This window comes from Alligator mississippiensis, chromosome 4 (genome assembly GCF_030867095.1).
Source record: "Alligator mississippiensis isolate rAllMis1 chromosome 4, rAllMis1, whole genome shotgun sequence".
In the NCBI taxonomy this organism is placed as follows: Eukaryota; Metazoa; Chordata; order Crocodylia; family Alligatoridae; genus Alligator; species Alligator mississippiensis.
The window spans coordinates 50,992,501-51,012,500 of NC_081827.1; the positions used below are offsets into that span (position 1 = coordinate 50,992,501).

General features: G+C 36.4%; 1 protein-coding gene across 25 annotated transcripts in view; it reads right to left on the minus strand.

Annotated features, from left to right (window-relative positions):
- The window catches only part of FOXP2 (forkhead box P2), a 686,563-nt gene that overhangs the window by 53,191 nt on the left and 613,372 nt on the right, over positions 1-20,000 (minus strand). For 17 of the 25 annotated variants that reach the window (XM_059725976.1, XM_059725970.1, XM_059725969.1 and 14 more), the window contains 5 exons: positions 17,237-17,374; positions 15,862-16,071; positions 13,999-14,164; positions 5,764-5,977; positions 3,914-4,018 (listed from right to left, as the gene is read on the minus strand). In XM_059725976.1, the coding sequence (XP_059581959.1) occupies positions 3,914-4,018; positions 5,764-5,977; positions 13,999-14,164; positions 15,862-16,071; positions 17,237-17,374 (833 nt within the window). The remainder of the gene's footprint in view (positions 1-3,913; positions 4,019-5,763; positions 5,978-13,998; positions 14,165-15,861; positions 16,072-17,236; positions 17,375-20,000) is intronic. The other 8 variants (XM_059725977.1, XM_059725974.1, XM_059725958.1 and 5 more) reach the window with 5 other exon arrangements.

Sequence of the window (20,000 nt, forward strand, 5' to 3'; positions counted from 1 at the left end):
ATTATCATTTCAAGTTTAACCTCTAGAATTTCAAATTCAGTTAAAGTTATAGCATTTCAAAAGCTAAATTGGGATCAGCCTTAAATCCAAGTCTGTTAGAGATTGTTTTAACAAAATGTTTCACTTGCATATCCGTGGTGTTTGATTTATTTTGCATCAAGCTTTTTATGTTTAAACATTGACAGGAGTTTAAATACAAAATGTTAGCTGTCACTATTCATTTAGCTGATTATGTCAGATCCCTTAGTTTTGAGAGATGGTGGCACTGTCACCAAAAGAAACAACATTCTGACAAGTTCAAAGAATGCCTTCTTGAGGTCATAATTTTGTAGCCATGCTGCCTAGTCAAAGACAAAGAAATAGACAATACACACTAAGTAAGAGAGTGCATAATTTTATATATAATTCTACAGCTGCAAGAAAAAAATTATAAGAAGTTCTATACTACATTATAGGAACACAAAACAGTTTCTTTTTGTGGTTTTATATTTATTACTTTTTCCAAGATGTTTGGTCAATATTCTTTGAAGACTTTCAAATGTGCTCACTCACCCCTGATAATAAATGCAATATTTCCTGTTGGAAAGCTGGCCTATCTTCTATAGCATGATTTTTTTCCCCGACACTAACAATTCTGTCTCTATCGAGGAAAACATTACCCGTCTTTGTACTATAGATCGTGTTTTGTTTGCTGGCGTCTGCTGCAAGCAGGTTAAAGAACACTTGTCTGCTAGTTGGAATGTTATAGTGTAAACCTTTCGGTTTAGGCTCTGAAAGTCAAATCTATCTACACTCAAACTGACTTAGGACCAATGGAACGATAATTAATTTTGCAGACAAAATACACTGAAGTTTTGTCATATGTTATTATACTCTGACATTTATAAGACAGGAATGAAGAACTACTATTAAATGCTTTTAGTGATCTACTGGGCTCCTCACTTAGTGACCAGCAAAATGGTTAGCTTCTGTCAACACTTGTTTTATAGTAAAATTCCAAATTTTTCATAAACATTTTTGGCACTCTTTTAATCTCCTCTCTTCAATGCTCAGTACTTTAACTCTTGTCTTCTTTGCAGTTATGCAATAACCTTTTCTGATCTGTCTTTACATTTTGAAGTTTTTCTTCAGCCAAAAGCAGTTGTTTTTAGAGAACAGTCAAAACTGATCATGTGCGCTGGAGCAACTGTAATCTTACACCATTTCATCAAGACTGAAAATTGCTCCATAAAACATAAACTATAGTTTGGTCCAGAGTTAAAGGAAATCAAAGGAAGAATATGATATTATTATGTTTCCCCAATGGGCGCAGTAGCATATTAGAGGGAAGATCAGTTATACTTTTTTGAAACTAACATAAAGGTTACCAATCGTATTCATTTGGTTCACTATGTGAGAAGTCTAGGTTCTTACCATTCTGAATATCTCAACAAAAACAAAAAAGATAATTATGTCACATTACTGTAAAAATGAAAATGCACACTGGATAAACAAAAATGAAGATGAAAAAAAATCTTTCATCACTTTAAGTCATTTATTGTAAGTTATTCTTCATTTCACCTGAAATCCTTTCCATTATTACAAAAGTGAAGCAAAGCTGCTGTGTTTTCTGTCTTAATCCTCCTTCTCAGATGCCTCTGCACAGCTGTTTTTGTTTTTTTGTTTTTTTAACATAAGCTTCTAGGTAAACCATTTGCTGAGCACAAGAAGTTAGAGTTCATTTCATAAAGTAGGAGCTTTTCAAACTTGTCACCAGCATATTACAGAAATACACACTACTAGGCTGGGTAGTGTACCTTATTAATATTTCATTTTAGTACAGTATACTTGCATTATCTCTATTAACACAGGTATCATATTGTTTCAAGTCAAAGAACCTACAACATCGTAACAAAGATTAGGCTAAGAGCAAGGCCTTGAAAACTACAGCTATTAGTCCTGTCATCCCCTATAAAGTTAATGGGTTGGAAAAATGGTCAATCTTTGGACTAAAAGTTGATATTTAATTGAAAGAAAATGTTTTTTAATTGTAATGGGGATTTTGCATTAGTGTAAACATGAAAAGGTACTAAGGAAGTTAACATGAAGTTGCATTTTAACCTTGGTGCAAAATATAGAAACATTTTAATTTCACAAACAACAGCATCTATTGTTCTACTAGGATTTCCTATTGGGTTTAAAGGTGTAAATGATATAGTTGGATGAAAAAAAAAGTAAAGCATACCCAGTATTATTTTCTGCTGGAGTGTGGGATAAAAGCCACAACACTGCAGTTAAATCTGATTGGCCCCTATACAAAAATTACCAGAAAGCTATAGGTCTCTCACATCTTCCAGGGTCATTTGATTCAGGGAAACAGAACAATTGTAAATGCAGCACTACACAGTGTTAATCAAAATGGTTTTAGTGATTGTCGATTATAACAAGAGACCTAATGGAATGAATGTGAAAAGGGTGGCCTAAGAATTAACATCACTGTAGGAGGATGTAAGTATTTAAAAAAATAGCTTATCTTGAAGGAAAAGGCTTCAGTTAAGTTGCCTTAAAATCCTGTTATTGATATTGTTATTTTACACAGAATCATTTTCAACAGCATATACAAATCCTTCTTCACAGCTAGTAACTCATCTAACCTACAACCAAAAATATCACAATCATTCCTACATACTGGGCATTTCAAAATACATATGCTGTAAGGTATTTATATATAGCCATTCATGAAGAGTGAGAGAAAATACAAAGCAAGACTTGGAAGCTAATATTGGTCATTTCACTTTGAAATTATAGAATAGTAAGATAGATGAAGGAAGGAGTTAAAAACATATTGCAAAAAATATTACTCTATTCTGTTATTATGATACTGAGTATTTATGCCTTGTTGTTAAGGTGCTTTTGCTATATACCCTGTAGTCTTCCATTTGTAAACACATCTTTTTGATGTTTCTGCCAACATCCTGGCAACAAAGCAGTGCAATTTCAAATAAGCTAATTAACTTAATTGTTGATGAAGCATGAAACAGTTCATTCACCCTGTTAGCTGCACCATGACAACATAAGAGTCTCAGCCCGTGAAGTTACTCATCTATATAAACCTATCTGTAGCTTTCCATTAAGATCCATTGCATGCCAAAAAAGAGTATGGTTCTTTGGACAAAGACCAGCCTATACCGTAAACATAATATAGGGAGATGCTCACCATTTCTGTGGCAATTATCATGAAATGTAAGCTGCTTGGAAATAAACCTAAAAACTTAAAAAAATAAATCAATTGCACTTTTTAGTTGCTTGAAACCTACATTGTTTATTTTCTAATATTTAGATGCTGGCTGTTATCTTTAAACTAACTGCACCTGGACACTTTTCTTATTGATACTTAATTCTGAAAAATGGAAACACCCCACATCAGGGTTTTATTTTATTTTCTTGTATACATCTTGTGCACAGGCAGAAGTAAAAGCAGAGATGAAGTTACTAAAACATGGTAAAATGGCCACATTTGGTTGACTGAAACAGCGTGCCCATTTTTATGTATACATACATAATTCCTGTTTCCGCGGACAGACTCACATGGTCTGTTCCTATATGCTTCTACTCAAACTATCAGAATTGAAAATGTGCTTTTACATACCTTTGCTATCAAACATACAATCAAAAGCTTCTCTTCAAATTTTCTGAGGCTCCATTTCAGCAAAGGGATAATAAGAGGATTAAACACTGTGCTTTTGAAAGACCTGCAAAAGTGTTCTACAGTAGGAAGGATAACAATTTGACCCTTTGCAGATGGCCTCGATTATCCAGTTGCTTGGGACATACAAATAACCTCTGATATGCTTTACAGTAGAACTTTATTTGCCATCTTTATCCTTTCTTTGCCTACACAACCCCTGTAACCAATGAATAAAAAACAACCTACTTTAAAAACTGTCCAAAATCTTCACAAATGCTTTCACAGCCAGGCCATTTGCAAACTCCATGGCCATAGAGAGTATGAGAGGCCCCAGTCTCCTCATGTGACGAGCTGTAGCAAAAGAATACGGCATCAGATTCATCTCAAAAGCCATAATCGTTGGAGGCTGCTAGCGCCTGTCAGGTTACGATCAGTGACAAACAGGTCAAAACAGGTCAATTCAGCTCAGAGCAGTCAGAAAAATTTAATCGTTCTATTGAATAGTTCAACTGCCAAGGCTAGATGATGTTCCAATTAGAGAAGAAATAGAGCCAAGGATGACTGTTAATAAAGGATGAAAAAATAAGATGACTGTATAATACCATATGCTAATTCTGCCATATGACCTTAGTGTAACATTTTACCTATAAATAAAAAATAGACTCAAAGTGATCAATTCTGTAAAGAAATATTTAAGATGGACAGCCAGGCCTTATGAATAATATGAATGTAACTATAAAATCTTTTGTATTTTCTGTTGAAAAATGTGTATATAATTAAGGTGGCTTTCATTAATGATCATTTCTCTTTTGCAAGTATTGTTTCCATTATCTGCTCCAGGTTTCACAAAAACAAACACACATTCCATTTCATTTTCTGAAAAGTCTGCATCAGTTTTATCCATATGTAATTAACAAAGAAATTTTGGGTTTTATTCCCATAGAGATGAACATCAACTACAGATTCTAAAGAAATCAACGAACTTCTCCAACATATAATCATCAAATTAATCCTAATTAAAGTAATAGCTCAAAAGTATCCAGAGAAGCTCCATTTTTTAAATAATAAAAGCTAATAATAGAAAACTGCTATGAAAGTCAAATTAAGAACACAGACTTTATCAAATTATAGTTTATTTTAAATATTGGAGTAATTAAAGGGGATGTTTCTTTGCAAAAACACTTATATACTGTTTAAAATTTGCTGCAGCTACATTTTAATTCACCTTACATAAGAGATCATCCATATCAGTCTATCCTAACTGATGTATTGAATATTTTAAGGGTTGCAGATGATATTTAACTTTCTTATTTAAATCACTAAAAGTAACATGGAAAATAACAAAGAGGAGTCAAGAATACCTGTACACACAGTGTGAAAAAGTGTATTTTTAACTTTGACATTTGGGTCAAATTCTGCTCTGTTACAACGTTAGTGCAATATTTTAATAACTACTGAAATAACTCCAATGAGATAAGTCAATGGAGTTATTGCAGTCTATGACAGAATAAAATTTGGCCTTTAGTGTTATTTCCATTTTAGTTCCTTCCCAAGAAGCATGAAGTAGGAAACCTTCCAGTTGAACTACAGCTTCAACCTGCTAAGTATCCTGCTTAAATTTTCTATGAAAAAATTACAATGGACTGATCTAATACTGTAGGCCTGAATTTCAGCTGGACTTCGCCACAGCTTTTAATTCTATGAGTGTAACTTCATGCCCATTAAAGTTCCCCAAAATATGCATCCACAAGTACAAAGTAGCACAAGGAAACAGTACAATTTCTACTATTACTGGTGCTACCACAGACCTCACTATGAGAACAAAACAGTGGGCATACGGTTTAGGAACTTAACAGTGTATCTGCAAAATTAGAGTTTACTGCTTAAGTCAGCCCCTGTGATTACGCTGAACAAATTATGCCATTTCTCCTCAGTGTTCTGTACTTGTCCTGATTTTTAGTGAAGAAACTTTTGATGTGAAATAATATAACTTGCAATGTTAAGCAACAATCTCTGCCTGACTGTTGAAATCATAACTGTAATGAAAGCTTAATTTTGTCAGGTGGTAAGAAAAATTGGAATCTCATCAGAATTACCTGTCTCGCCTTGCATTCAGAACTGAAGACTGTCCATTCACTATGGAATGATGGGTTATTGGTGGTGATGCTTTGGAAGTGGTGGAGGAGGTAGTAGAGGAGGAATTGTTAGTAGTGAGGTCTAGCCCTCCATGTTTAATGCCATTATCTTCCATACTGTGAACTCCAGTCACTTCTTTCCATAGCTGCTGAATCTCAGCAGGACTTAAGCCAGCTATAAAATGAAAGAGCACACCACTAATGTAACAAAATAAGAGTTTAATATAATGAGCTCAGTGTTATTAATGGATTAATGCCAACAATAAAGGTGATGTTGTTTTTCCAGCAAAATCGACATGTATTAAGCAATTTCATTTTTCCTGTATTGGAATCCAGTTAATTTAGCTGCTTTTCTCTTGTTACAAACAGTCAATTAAAGGTCACCAATTTTAATAATAATATACTCTTTCTTAAAACATTTGTTCAAGGATCAAAGAGGGCTAACTACAAAGAACAATTGGTAACTACTGTTTGAAAAACAATTATTAAAGAAACTTTTAGGAAAGATTTCATCGTCTGCAGCATCTTTTTTTTGGCGCACAGACATGATTTAATGCATCCAAAGTTCACTCAGTACCTTAGAAGTACTGTTTTTCCAAAGATGTAATGGAAAATAGAAAAATATATCAGTTTACAGTAAAGATGCAAACATTAATGCTCTCTGTTTGGAAAGGAAACCAAATTCTAAGAACCAAACTGAAATCCATGAGATTTCAACAGGTTTAAAGTTAGGACAAAATTTTGCCTGTTAACGTTAATTAATTGCACCCATGTATTAGCCAATGTCATTTTATTATCAAAAATTACCTGGTTTAAAATATATATTTTTGAGTGACAAAACCAAATTAAAGAAAAACTGTAACAGTGCAGGGCTAAGTAGCCAGAAAGCCAGATCTGGTCCTTGATAAGTCCCTCTTCACATATGAATTCCCATGGCAGCTCTTACATTGCTGTTTCTCCTTGCCCTCTTATGGGCAAGTACTCAAAGACTCTGACTGAGAGAAAAGGGTTTTCCAACCTCATTGCTTCACCAGACTCTTGGGAGTGTTGGCAGCCAGACACCAATCTTCTCTATATGTTTAGTATTGTTTAGAACCCTAATCAGCTGTTTAGGGTAATCTTTGTATTCCTGACATGTTTAAAATTTGCCCTATGCTGGACTTGTGAACTGTGCTAACTGAATCAGGAGCACACCCTGGTGTCATTATAACTTTCTCACACTGCATTTCTGTATCTGTGGTAAGGGACATACTATATATGCTCACAAAAATTATGGGTAAGGTATTAACAAGTATTGGGACATTTTGAAAGAAAGCAAGAGAATTTCAATGATAATATGTTGCTGTCTTCAATGAAGGAACTTAAAGTACAGAAAAATGCTACCCTCTCTTCCCCTTGCAATCTGTGCTTTGCCTAAAAGGTGGTAATCCTTGTACTAAGATATGGACCTCATAAAATTACATCTCTTTGTCCAACCAGGCTGAGTTTCCTCAATGTACTAGTTTTGAAGATTACTCAAACTATAACTAGAACAGAATGAGAATGTCACTTCATCAGTGGAGGTTTTCTGAGGAAATAGTTTGTTTCATATCTGTTTCTTAGATTGCTCTGGGTACTGATTCTTTTTCCCTGCAAGTCAAGGGGTGGATTCGATCTATACATTTTGGCAAGTTTTGGATCATGGCTCTTTTAAAAACGACTTCTCTCTTTTCTGTATCATCTCAACAGTTGAAAGTGGCTGGGACAGTGCTGCTTACAGTATTCGGAATTTCTTGGGAGAGGCAAAGTGACCTCAGTGGATGGAATTTGATTGGATTTAATTTCTCTTCCCATGTTCTGACATAGCTCAAATTTATTGACCTTCAGGAAATGATGCAAGGTCCATCTATTCATTCAGGCTTTTCATTGAGAATGGTCGTTTTAATGGGTGAATAAGATTTATTTGCAGGATATAAAGAGATTTTTTTTCATTGACTTTTTGGCAAGTTTGCTCTTTATTAGCTAATATTTTATACTGAATGTACATAAGCTCATATTGCTAAAAACTTCCGCATTCTTTAAAAAGCCTAAAATTAATAATTTCTGAAAATTAACTGTCTTAATATGCAACATGCAAAGCCAAGAAACCAAAGTATATACTTTGTTTATTGTTTAAAGAAATAATTTGTTCTACAGGTAGCTTGGAAACAAACTGGTTAGAACACAGTGAATTTTATTTAAGCCTATTACATGCTCATGTTTTATTTCATTATTGTGTGTGTTAATCACTATATTTTCCTTCTATACCTTAAGACACTGTGGCAACATGAGTTAATTATAAAATAGGAATAATAATTTTGATTTCTGGTATATGGTTCAACATTGGAGCTTATATTGTTTGTTAAGCAGAGAAGCCAGACTTATTTATGGAATCAGGCCTTTGGGTAACAAAAGATAATGTGAGAGTGATAGTAACAGTTGTAACAGTTTTTAATTAAGGTAAGTAATTAATATACAATTTTCATGAAGCAATTTCTAGGAGCTCTTCAGGTAACTCAGGTTAGTAATATAAACAACAGTCACCTGTTAATGCAATCACAGATCAAAACCAATATAAATGGATTCCATTAGGTGACACGAGGTAACAGATATGTATTAAACACTCTTAAAATGCTTTCCTTCTTCTTCTCCACTGAAAATATTCAACTCAGTATAAAAAATGGAAGAACAAACATATCTATCTGAATAATTAGCATGAAAATGCATCTCTCTGTCTCAGCTGCATGGGAATATAAGCACACCAATAAGGGGACATTCACTCATTGGGTCCAGGTTTGGGAAGACAAATTTGGCTATGTCTTCCTGCCTCTTCCTATCCCAGAGTGAAATGCTTTATTTAATGGTCTAGTGTGGGGAGAGTTTCCCTTGCTTCTATCACACTCAGGGCCACAGGCGTAACTGGGCAATTCTAGAAGTGCACAGGGCAGCAGCTGCAGCTGAGTTGCTGGCAGTCAGGCATTTCTACATCTCCCCTAAGTCACTGCCTAGGGTTTGTGCCCCAGCACCCTCCTCTTAGTTATACTGCTGCTGGGCAAGTTAGTGGAGGTAATAGATGAAGAAGCTGACTAACTCTTGCTTGCCTCTGCTAATGTAAGCTAGGTACAGACATTGCACATAAACCGGTATAAGCATTTGGAAACTGATCTAAATCTGTAACAAAACAGAAGATCAGCACACATAGACCAGTTTCAAAACAGCAGAACCCAGTGTAAGATAGACCTGGATGGACTTTGTATTAGACTTAATGGGCGCCTATACATGTGCAGTGAGTCTGCTCCGATGCTCTGTAATTATGGTGCGTCAGAGCAGACTTGATTAATTGAGTCTGCTGGAGCATGGTAATTACCACACTCCAGCAGACTCCAGTGTCATGTACATCAGTGTCTTCGCACTGAAAAATGGTGGCAGGGGCACTTTAACTAAAGCTTATTAGACGAGCTTCAGTTAAAGTGCCCCCACTGTCATTTTTCAGCGTGGGGATGTAGATACATGTGATGCTCTGGGTGCTTTAATTAAAGTAGCTATCGGAGCCACTCTAATTAAAGCGTCGTCCCCCCTCCCCTGGAGCATATGTATAAATGCCCAATTGGTTTAGGTTAGAGCAGTGTATTGAACTAGTCCCACATCCCATAGCAAATCACTTTAGTTCAGTGTCCTCCAGCATCCCAAGTGCCCCTTGCATGGTGTGTGCTAGTTTTGGCTGGTGCTTGTCTACCCTGGGTGAGTACTGGGCCAGCCCTACCCCCCAGACAAGAGCCAGAAAAACCTCTGTCTCCTGCCTGAGCACCTGGACAGGGAAGGGGAGGATGGAGAACAGACCTCCCCCCCAGCCCGGAGCCAGCACAGCTGGGAGGGGTGTCTCATGGGGTGGAGAGCTCTGTTCTGCCACTCCTCCCCCATCACCCAACCCTCCCACAGCTACAGGCAGCACCTGTGGTGTGGAGCTGAATACTATCTGTGGCAATGGGAACAAGGGGTCAGCAGTTTCTCCAGCTTGCTAGCCTCAGCCAGTGCAGATCGCCTCCCCGCCCAGGGTAAACATGAGTTCTGTTCACTTCCTAGCTAATCTAGGGCACTTAAAGAAAACGACAGAAGTTAGTGCAAATCCACCTCGGGCTTTTTGAAACTCTGTACTTAGCCTTAATGCTTTTCTGTTTAGCCGATGGCTGCCTGTTCCTGTTGCACCCGTTCTGCAGTTGAAGTATGGTTTGGTCTGTTTCCATGAAGCTTTACCTGTGTGCAGCTTACCTGATTTTTTAGATCAGAGAGGATGTGAACTCTCTCTGGGCCAAATTGGGTTGGTTCCTTGGATTTCTTTTTTTCTATCTGCCTCACGTATAACATCCTGGAGCCCTGCTTTTTAGGCTAAAAGGATTAATAACAGGAATTTAAACTTACAAAGTTAATAAGGGATTTTGTAGTAAATTTCAACTTGGAGCAGTTCTGGAGTTCACATAAATTACTATAAAGGTCATCTTCCAGGGTAAATACAAGTAACAGCTAGGGGCTAGTCACTAGCCACTAGTGGATGTATTTAACCCTGAAGGGAGAGATGAAGAGATCTTAAGTCCTCAAAGAAAAGGGTCAGAAAGACTCTAATGTCAAAGCAGCTAGGTAGAAAATAGGATGGGAATATTTTACATGGGTAAATATGTGGGCTTGTCTCATCTGATTGACAACTTACTACCCTATTTTCTCACATATCTCATGCCCCCAAAATAGGACGCATGCCTTCCAGTGCTGGATTATGACATGCTGAGGCCCTAAACCATGTCCAGTTTAAGACATACGTTAAAGATAAAATAATCTAATGTATGTATATTTTTGTCATATTTGAACAAAAATATCCATATTTAGAGAGTAATTTTCCCATATCTCCTTTATTTACCAACTCATTATTATAAAACTTGATATTGAGTCAGGTTTTTTTTCTTATTTAGAGGCCCCTTATATTGTGAGGTCCTAAGCTGTAGCTTAAGCCTAAATCTGACCCTGAGGCCTTGTTTTTTGGAAGGCAGACTGTAGAAAAGATAGATTTTTCCAGAGTCCTGGCTGACTATGACATAGTGTAAGGCCTCTTGGAAACAGAGTGTCCATCCTAGGTGGTCTCCTAGAAGGCCTTCGGGGTGGGGCAGCAGGAACTTCCTGGTGTGGCAAGACAGCAACAAGGCTAGTCCCAAACACTTGCAAAGGCAGTAGTAAGAGTCTTACTTCTTTATTGTAAATAGTTCATTATGTAAGTCCCTGTAAATAACAAAGTATTGTTTTCACATCACAAACCTCATCAAGATACTACAGACTGCAGCAGTTTACTTACCCTGAGCCAGCTCAGTGGCTCTTTCAGGCGCAGGCTACAGTACTTAGCCAATAATATGGCCATGAGAGGGGTAACATAGGACTCTGTCCTTTATGCTTGCTGGGCCAGAGAGAACTGAGAGACATGTTGGTAGCTATTAGAGCAGAGTGCCTCCATACTTCTATAATAGCAAAGAGAAATCGGCTTCTACTGCTTATGACAAATACCCTGATTTTGAAGGCCTCTTTTGCCGGGACTGAAGTGCATGTGGTATGTGAGTAAATACAGGCCATTTAGATTTCATGATTATAAGTTGGAGCAAGTCTCTAGGTGCATCCTTGAATATGTAGCTACACTGCTATAGAAGGAGTCTAGGAGAGGAAAAGTGAACCAATAACAAGCCCTTACCTGTCCTATCTGCATCAGTCCTACCATTTGTGCTCTGGTAAGTTTCTTTTAGCTTCCTGGTCAGAATACCTGAAGGAAGTGCAAAACCAAGATTTTGCTTCTTATGCCAATCAGTGCCTACTTGGTTGCAATATGCAGGAAAAGTAGGAAGCAGTGAATTGCCTAGCCCTTGTAATGCAAGCCCGAGGTTCATGAAGTGTGGGCAGGGGAGTCCTGCTGTCTCCTGTACAGATCACATAAGGCCTAGCAAAAATGTAGCCCTATGTTTAATTTTTGAAAAACAGCATTCTTTTAAAAAACATATTTCTGCATTTCCTTTATTTTCTTTTTTCCCCACCTCTGTAAGGTAAAATGGGCATCAGAGCAAATGGGGAAAAAGGAAAGGCTGAAACTTGTGCCCAGAGTCTTTTCTGAGGCAAAGACAAAGGAAACATACAGAAGAAGAAAATGTTTACTTCAATTAGGTAAAAATAGTAGTGAAATGTTTAAAAAGCAGACCTTTTTATAATATGTGATCTCTTTGTTTTTTATCATTGTTAGTTCAGTTATTGTTAATCCTTCTAGCAAGCTTTAACCAGAGAGATTTAGGAGTTAGGGGCATACTTAATAGTTCTGCTGTAGCAACTATGTAAAAAGAAATCAAGGAAAGCTTTATTTCATATTTTTCTTCTTCTGGAAATGTGTGAATGACTGCTGCACTCAAGTAATGAATATCAATGTAATTGGGTAGGAGTGCTAAGGGAAATCTAGGGGGGATTGCTCAATGTTAGGGAAAACCCAAGGAATTCCTCCTGCAACAGATGGTATGAGAGGATTGCAGAAGGTAAAGCTGTTCAGAGAAAGGTTTCACTTCAATTACTTTTTTCCCCTTCTGATATGATAATGCTTTGTGGAAACGGAAAGTAGTATTGCCAATGTGAAGCATTCAAAAATCATGACATAACTCCTTCAAGGTCATGACATAAACTAAATTTGGAGTTCTTTTATTTATATTCTGATTTTTGTACTTAAGTATGTTTGAATCAAGCTTTTCTCCACAACTATACAGGTTAACAAAAATTACTTTAAAAAACGGAGGGGAGGAGACAGAGACAGCATGCTGAACTAATCTTTGTCTCCAGGATCTGAGGTTTAAAATAAAATGCAAACTGACCAAAGCACATAATAAGCTATGACATACTATTTGAGTGTATCATTATCTTGCTTACTCTTCCCTCTGCCCCTTCCTTTATTTGCATATTCTGTACACCTTACGTGCTCCCCTAACTAACAAGGGCCAATCCTATAGTATAAATTCTTCCCTACTTTAATTCTCAAGCAGTGTCTTATTAAAGTCAATGGTTCTCTGCCCAAACACATTGCAGGATTGGGGCACATATGGAAGAGTCTTTAATCTCACCTCTGTTTTGTAATATAAGTGAAAGCACAAATGATGTGCCAGCAGGCATAACTACTGAGGCCTGTGTCCTGGGCAGCAGCAGCAGCAGGGGCTGGGCTGACAGGGGTGGTAGCTTGAAGTGGGCGCTGGGGTCTGGTGCCCTGGTCATCCACGCCTCGTTATACTACTGTTATTTGCCTCACAGATGATGACAGAGCAGCCCTTAACACACAAAGTCTTTGACCTTGTTTTGTAATGCCTACAGCATGTATTTCTAAGTAAAACTTTTCTTTTATAAAACTACTATGCCTCTTTTTGTCTTCTGTAAGTAACTATTGGATCATTAATATATGACTCCCAAGGGTAGGGATTCTGTGCTAACATCTGACGCTGATAAATCTTAATCCCAGTGAAAGACGGTTCAAGAGTCTTTTTGAAAACTCTCTTATCATTCTACGAGTTACAGTTTCCTATTAGTGCCATCACAGTTTACAGTGATGAAAACTGTTATACTTAAGCATTTCAAAGAATGGCAAAGAAAAGTACTTCTGAGATGAAAAGATACTTTCACCAAATTATATTAAATAACCAGCAATTTAGGATGAGTACTTTTTTTTTTAATTACTGAGAGCACATTACTTTTCTTTCATAAAAAAAAATAGAATGTAAGTTTGGCAACTGCCATTTTTAATATCAGTCGCTCGCTACCTTTTGCTTCTGTTCTTTTATGTTAAATGGTTACATTCTCACAGAATCAGTTATCTGTAATTTTTCAGCGTAAATCAATGGTGCTTGAATTGTGTTGCCATTAGAAATTGTTTTCTGCACATAAGACTAATAAATATGCATTTTATACCTAAGAAAAAACACTCAAAACAGTCTTCTCCACTAAAAGCCTGTAGTAAAATTTATCAGCCTCAAGAAAACTTGGTAATGTAATAATATTAACAATAATGATTTAATAATAGAGTATGGTTTAAATGTCATAAAGGGGAACTACTGAAGTTCAGGTCAAAATGAACGGATAAAAATGTTGTGAATTAGAAATGAATGGAGTCATATTTTGTTTATATACCTTGTGGTAGCGACTGGACAGGAAGAGCAGACTGGCCAGGTGGCATGGAAATTAGTCCCTGACGCTGAAGATTCAGCAGATGTTGCTGCTGCTGGAGTTGTTGCATCTGGAGGAGCTGCTGCTGGAAGACAAGCTGCTGGGCTGCCAACTGCTGTTGCTGCTGCTGCTATGAAAAAAAACCCAAATGCAACAAACAATAAAGTCTGCAATGAAGGCTGCAAAGCAGCAAATATAAACTTCACGTTTCCCTTTCATCTCTGTTATTAAATAATAAAGTTATTTGTAGAATATGCCGACAGTAGAAGCATTTGAAATTGGCTAATATTTTATTCCAACTACCAGGTTGTTAGGGAAAATGGCAAGATGCACTTAAGAATGCACTGCAGAAAAGGGTCAAGAGAAAGTAGGTAACAGCTGCTCAGAACTAAAAAATATCAGCTCATGGCAGATGATAACAAATTTATCTATGCTAAAAGTGTAACTCTACAGCCATCTGTGATTCAAAGGCACTCTTGTTTTTCCAACTGGATAAGTTTGGTCAGCAGTGGCCCATGAATGTGGTCTCCAGTGGTCTATTAATAAACTGAGATGCAGCCTCTATTTCACTGGCCTGTTAGCTCTTTCCCTCCTCTTGTTGGAATATATTAAAACCAGCATTACATTCAAGGCAAAGAAGTGCCCTATTATGAGCAAAAGTATAGCTTCCAATTTTGTGAGGCATTACAAGACAAACTGGAGTTCTTTAGACTCAGGAGGATATAAGAAGGCAGTCACACTTCAGAGAAAGACAAGCTGCTGTGGAAGACCTTTCCTTTTTAGTTTGGGGAAAAGAGAAACTTCTGATGCGCTCACTGGAAAACAGACTGCATAATGGAGCAAGTCATGTGGATTGCCCAAAGCCTCCGGAGAAATAAGGGAGCAATTTCTATTCCGTAGTTGATGGCTGTCTGAAATTCTATTCACAAATCCAAACAGAAACAAAGCCTCAGGAGGTCAGAACTGTTTCCTGTACGTTTGCATAATGGGCAGCTTGAAGACAACGTCTAGGATACCTGCTGATCAATTTAACTACTTCAACATGTTTTGTTTGTATTATGTTTATATTTGATGCAGTTTGCTGACAAGTGCAAGCTAGGCCTGAGAAGCCAGCTTGTCAGGTTGATTTATGAGCACATCAAACTGTAACTTTCTACTCGCCACTCCAAACCTACAGTAGCAGTTCATTAATCAGGGGCCTGCGACTTTGAAATCTGTGCTCAACCATTTTTTTTCTTTTTAAACAATGGGCTAAATTTGCATGCTCTCTGAGCTGTACCAGAGAGGAAAGTAAGGTTCCTTCACCAACTTACATTCTCTGTGAATACCAGATAATCAGTACTTTGTCCAGCACACAGATTGCTCTTTGTACACTGCAATTCATTACTGAACATTAGACGGCGGCATTGGATTGCAATTCTTAAATCTCCGGCTACAGAAAAGAGAAGCTCAAGAGTTCTACTGTCATGATGACCCCTGCTACACGTTACATAGATTACACAATTAACTGGTTAATTGCACAATAAAGTTAGACCAGCCACATGTGCAAAGTAATCATCATAGAATAAAAATGACCATGCACCTATAAAAAGGAGTCAAGCAGCTATAAAGTTAGTGCTTGAAAATGTGTAACAACTCTCTAGCTGGTTTCTATCCAGCTTTAATTTGAACATGTAACAGGACCTATTATTAAACTCAGTAAAAACATGAGAATGCATCTTTGACAGCAAGAATCTATCATAAAAATATATTTGAAACTGTTCTGGTCTTTTTCATGCCCCTTCTCAGAAACCAAGTGCATGCATCAATGAGTTCCTCGGTTCTTACCTCTTTTGCTTGCTTTCCCGGATGCTGTTGCTGCTGCTGCTGCTGCTGCTGCTGCTGCTGTTGCTGTTGTTGCTGTTGCTGCTGCTGTTGCTGCTGCTGTTGCTGCTGTTGCTGCTGCTGCTGTTGCTGCTGCTGCAAAAGCTGAAGATGTAACTGCTCTTGCTGTTTCTTGTAAAACTCTTGTAGTTGTTGCTGAATAAACCATTTTGACTTTAATAAATAAAGGCAAAAGTTTCAAGTATTATAAATCTCCTAAACTCTTCTAGATTGGCATATGGTAGAGTAGCCATTAAGATTCACCTCATAACAAAAAAAAAAAAAAAATGGTTTGATTTGAAGAGGCAGATCTACATACATTTTTTTCCAAGGCGGCTTTGAAATTTTCCAATGCAGATTCCAAAACATCCTAAACAAAAGGGTATAGAAAATCTGTATTCTAAAGGGAATGCAGCAGAACCTAATTTACTCCCCAAATTATTATAGTGAAGTTCCTCATAACTAACAAATTAGAAGCCGTGCTCAGCCAATTGCAAGAAACCAACAAGTCAGGAAGGCCAAACAAAACTGTCCCTTTCTTAGGGTGGAAAAAAGTTAATTAATCTGTCAGTGTGTTTAGCAGGATGCCAGGCTTACAATTGAAAGTGAATTGCCTGAAATGATCATGATAGCAGATATCAAAGTGCTTAAACTTACAAGAACTAAGATGAACAGACACATTATATTGTCTATAGTAATTAAGCACACGCCCAAAAATCCACTTGAAATTATCTTTTATATTATATTGCTCTTCTGATCACTGACACTATTGTAAGAACAACAAGTTCATTGATTCATGGCATAGCTACCAGATTTATTCTGTGCTCAGGAAAGAATAATCATCCTTCCTCTTTCTAATCTCTACCGGGTCAAATTTTTGGAAGCAAAACCAAAAAAAAAAAAATCTCCTTGATGATACAAAGTCAGCAAGTTCAAATTTCATAACCACATTCCATTCATATGTTTAAAGGGAGCACTAAAGAGTTATGAATTTTAAAGCAACAATTTTCTAAAAATCTATTTACACTTCCTTTGCCATGCCTACAACTAAACTGTCTGAGTACTTGAAAATTTAAATGTCGACTTGCTCAGTTTTAATAATGTACTTGCTACTGTGATTACAGTATTTCAGAAGTGTTTCAAAAGTGCAAGTAAAATTTCACACACTTGCAATTAGAATAAGAAATGTACAGACTAAAAAGTTCTACATTGATTTCAATACCATTACTGTAAGAAAGAATCATGAAATATGAGAAAATAAGACTCTTAGAAGTAGAGCTAATACTTGTGAAGATTCTCTCGGTTAGGCTAACAATCCAAAGCAGGTAACCCACATTACCTGCTGTAACATAACTGCTTGCTGCTGTTGAAGAAGTGCTTGAAGCTGCTGTGGAGACAATACTTGCTGCTGAAGAATCTGCTGCATTTGCTGAGGGGTGATCACCTGGGGAGTCATCATGGCCACTGACACAGGCACCTGAACAGAGAAAGAAAGATATCACCATCAAACACCTGCATCGCAGCTGTACATCTTTTCTTATTTTGTATCAAAGATGGACCATAATTTTTACATAATATTTATAACTGTAAAGTTCCAGTTTCAGTAAGAATCTGTTATTTTAAGACCACAGTACTGTGGCACTCTATTTCCAGAGGCATCAGATTTGATCAGACTCAAGCTTTATGTTTCACATCTCTTATGTATTACTGCAAGACATTTAAACATTGGCTAGTATAAATGTGTATTTAAAAATAAATGATCACATGGTAGGGCTCTCAACACTTCATAATCAATCATCTTATCAAGTGTCATAATGTTACAAGTGGAAAAACCTATTGAGACTGTTTCACAAGATGTGATTAAAATAGACATAAAAAATAAGCATCTTAAAGCAATAGATGTTTTATACCATATAGATATTTAGACTAGAAAAGCTATGTATAATGCTTTCTGTTAGGATAAAGAAACCTCTTCTTTTAGATTTTTTTCTTCTAAGAAAAGTTTATTTGTACCAGAAAAACAAAGGCAGGACCCTCCACCAAACAAGGAACATAATCTTAGACCTTTAAGCTCTTTAGACCAACAGTATGTTTTCAATCTTTCCTATTTTAAAGTCAAAGTTTGAAAATAATCATATAAACAAATTTATTTTGTCAACTGAAAAATGTTTTTCTTTTAGGTCCTTCTGTGGTTACTACTTTTTTTCCCTGTGTGTATATGCTATATATCCGTGTGTGCTTGTGCATATGAGAGAGAAAGGCATACAGCAAGTGTGTGTTTTGTGTGTATGTAAGAGAAACCTGATGTATGAGCCTCAGATATGCAATCAATGGCTGTTGAGATGCATGGTTAAAGGCATTGCTTGAGCTAACCAGTACCTACTCAAGTTGCTTGTCACCATTCCAAGTTTGCAACCTTCAAAACATAATTTTCCTTTCCTTCCTGGAAATAAAAGCAAGCATTAATAAAAAAAAAAATTGTATTGCTGTATGTTCTCAGGATATCACAGTTCCTTGCACCAAAAGGATACAAGGATTAAGAGATCAAATCCCAAATATGTTTTAACAGTAAACACTTTAAAAATATATACTTCTGCTTGAACAATCTAGTAGTCTATGAAGGAAATGTGAAGTCACAAATTTTATGAGAAAGAAATATACAATTATTATTTTTTAAACTTTTTAAATTTAACCTTTAGAAAGAAAGAACATCTATTTTTTGATGTTCATAATTTTTATTAAGACTGAGGTGCTAAAACAAGCTAGTACAAGCAATACTACAGAACTTGAATATATAACTAATGTTGTTCCAGAGTCAAAATGACCACAATAATCACAAAAGCTAATGTCCTTGTAAAGAAACACTGGATAAATTATTCTAATAAAAAGCCTTCAGAAATGCATGCTGTAAAATACAGACAACAGACACAGAAAAGCAGATTCCCACTTGCAACTAATTATTTGGTAGCGCTTAGAATTGTGATATTTGAGGATGATGCATCCATTTAGTGTTTTTTGTTCTAAGCCTATGAGCTAATTCTCAGAGATAAAACAAACCAGTCTGAAAAAATCTGGGATTTATGAGAATCAAATTCATACTTGGAGTCACAGTGCACTACTCCTACTGAAGTCAACAGGAATTTCATCTATTTGTGCTATACGTGAATTTGCTTCCTGAGAAGTTTGCTTCAGTGCTGCCATCTAACCACCACAAATCAAGATGTTATGAGACTGTACTTTCACAACAATACCATTAAACTTAACCTAAAAACCTAGAAGGAGTTTCTCTCTCTGTTCATATGTCTATTGTAAAAAATTACAAAACGGCAAAAGCCTGGCACACTTCACACTTTTCCTCTTAATCTTATGACTACTGTGGATAAATACACAAGTAAAAATATCTATACAGGTATATGTAAATATACTTAATTCCACTGCTTCAAGGAAAGTGGTTTACTCCTTTACAGTGGTGAAGAATTAGTAAAATGTGGCAGACACTATATAAACCATAATGCATAGTTGCCACTTCACACACCACATTTTTGCTTGCTCATATAGTGGATAATCTCAGTGTCAATGCCAAGACTGAAGACTTGTCAAATTTGCTACCATAATTTATTCTTTCATAAGAGTTCTCCCAATCCAAAATTTGTTTTGGTCTTTTTTACCATATCTTTAGAAGTGTACAGCCTAGATAACTTCCTTTACTAGGAATTATACAAAACACACCAGCACAAAAACTGCCATAGACACCTTAAGCACTACAGGCATATATGTAGGTAGGTTATAGTAAAAATGGCCTTAAAAGGTTTGAAGAAGAATCCAACCCTGCTTAATATTATAGCACCATACACAATGAAAGATCACATAACTACAGCTAAAAAGAAATGTCAAGAGCTATTGAATACAACAAATTTTCAAATTAAATTAGAACAGAATTATTAAGCATAGAACTTTCTATAATGCATTATATTGATTCATTTCACATCCATCAATGATACAGCAACTTTCACTTCATCATTTTATCTGAATAGAACTAGGGCACTATTTGGCATTGAAGAATATTGGAAAACTAGCCTATTATATCAACAATCAGGTTCATG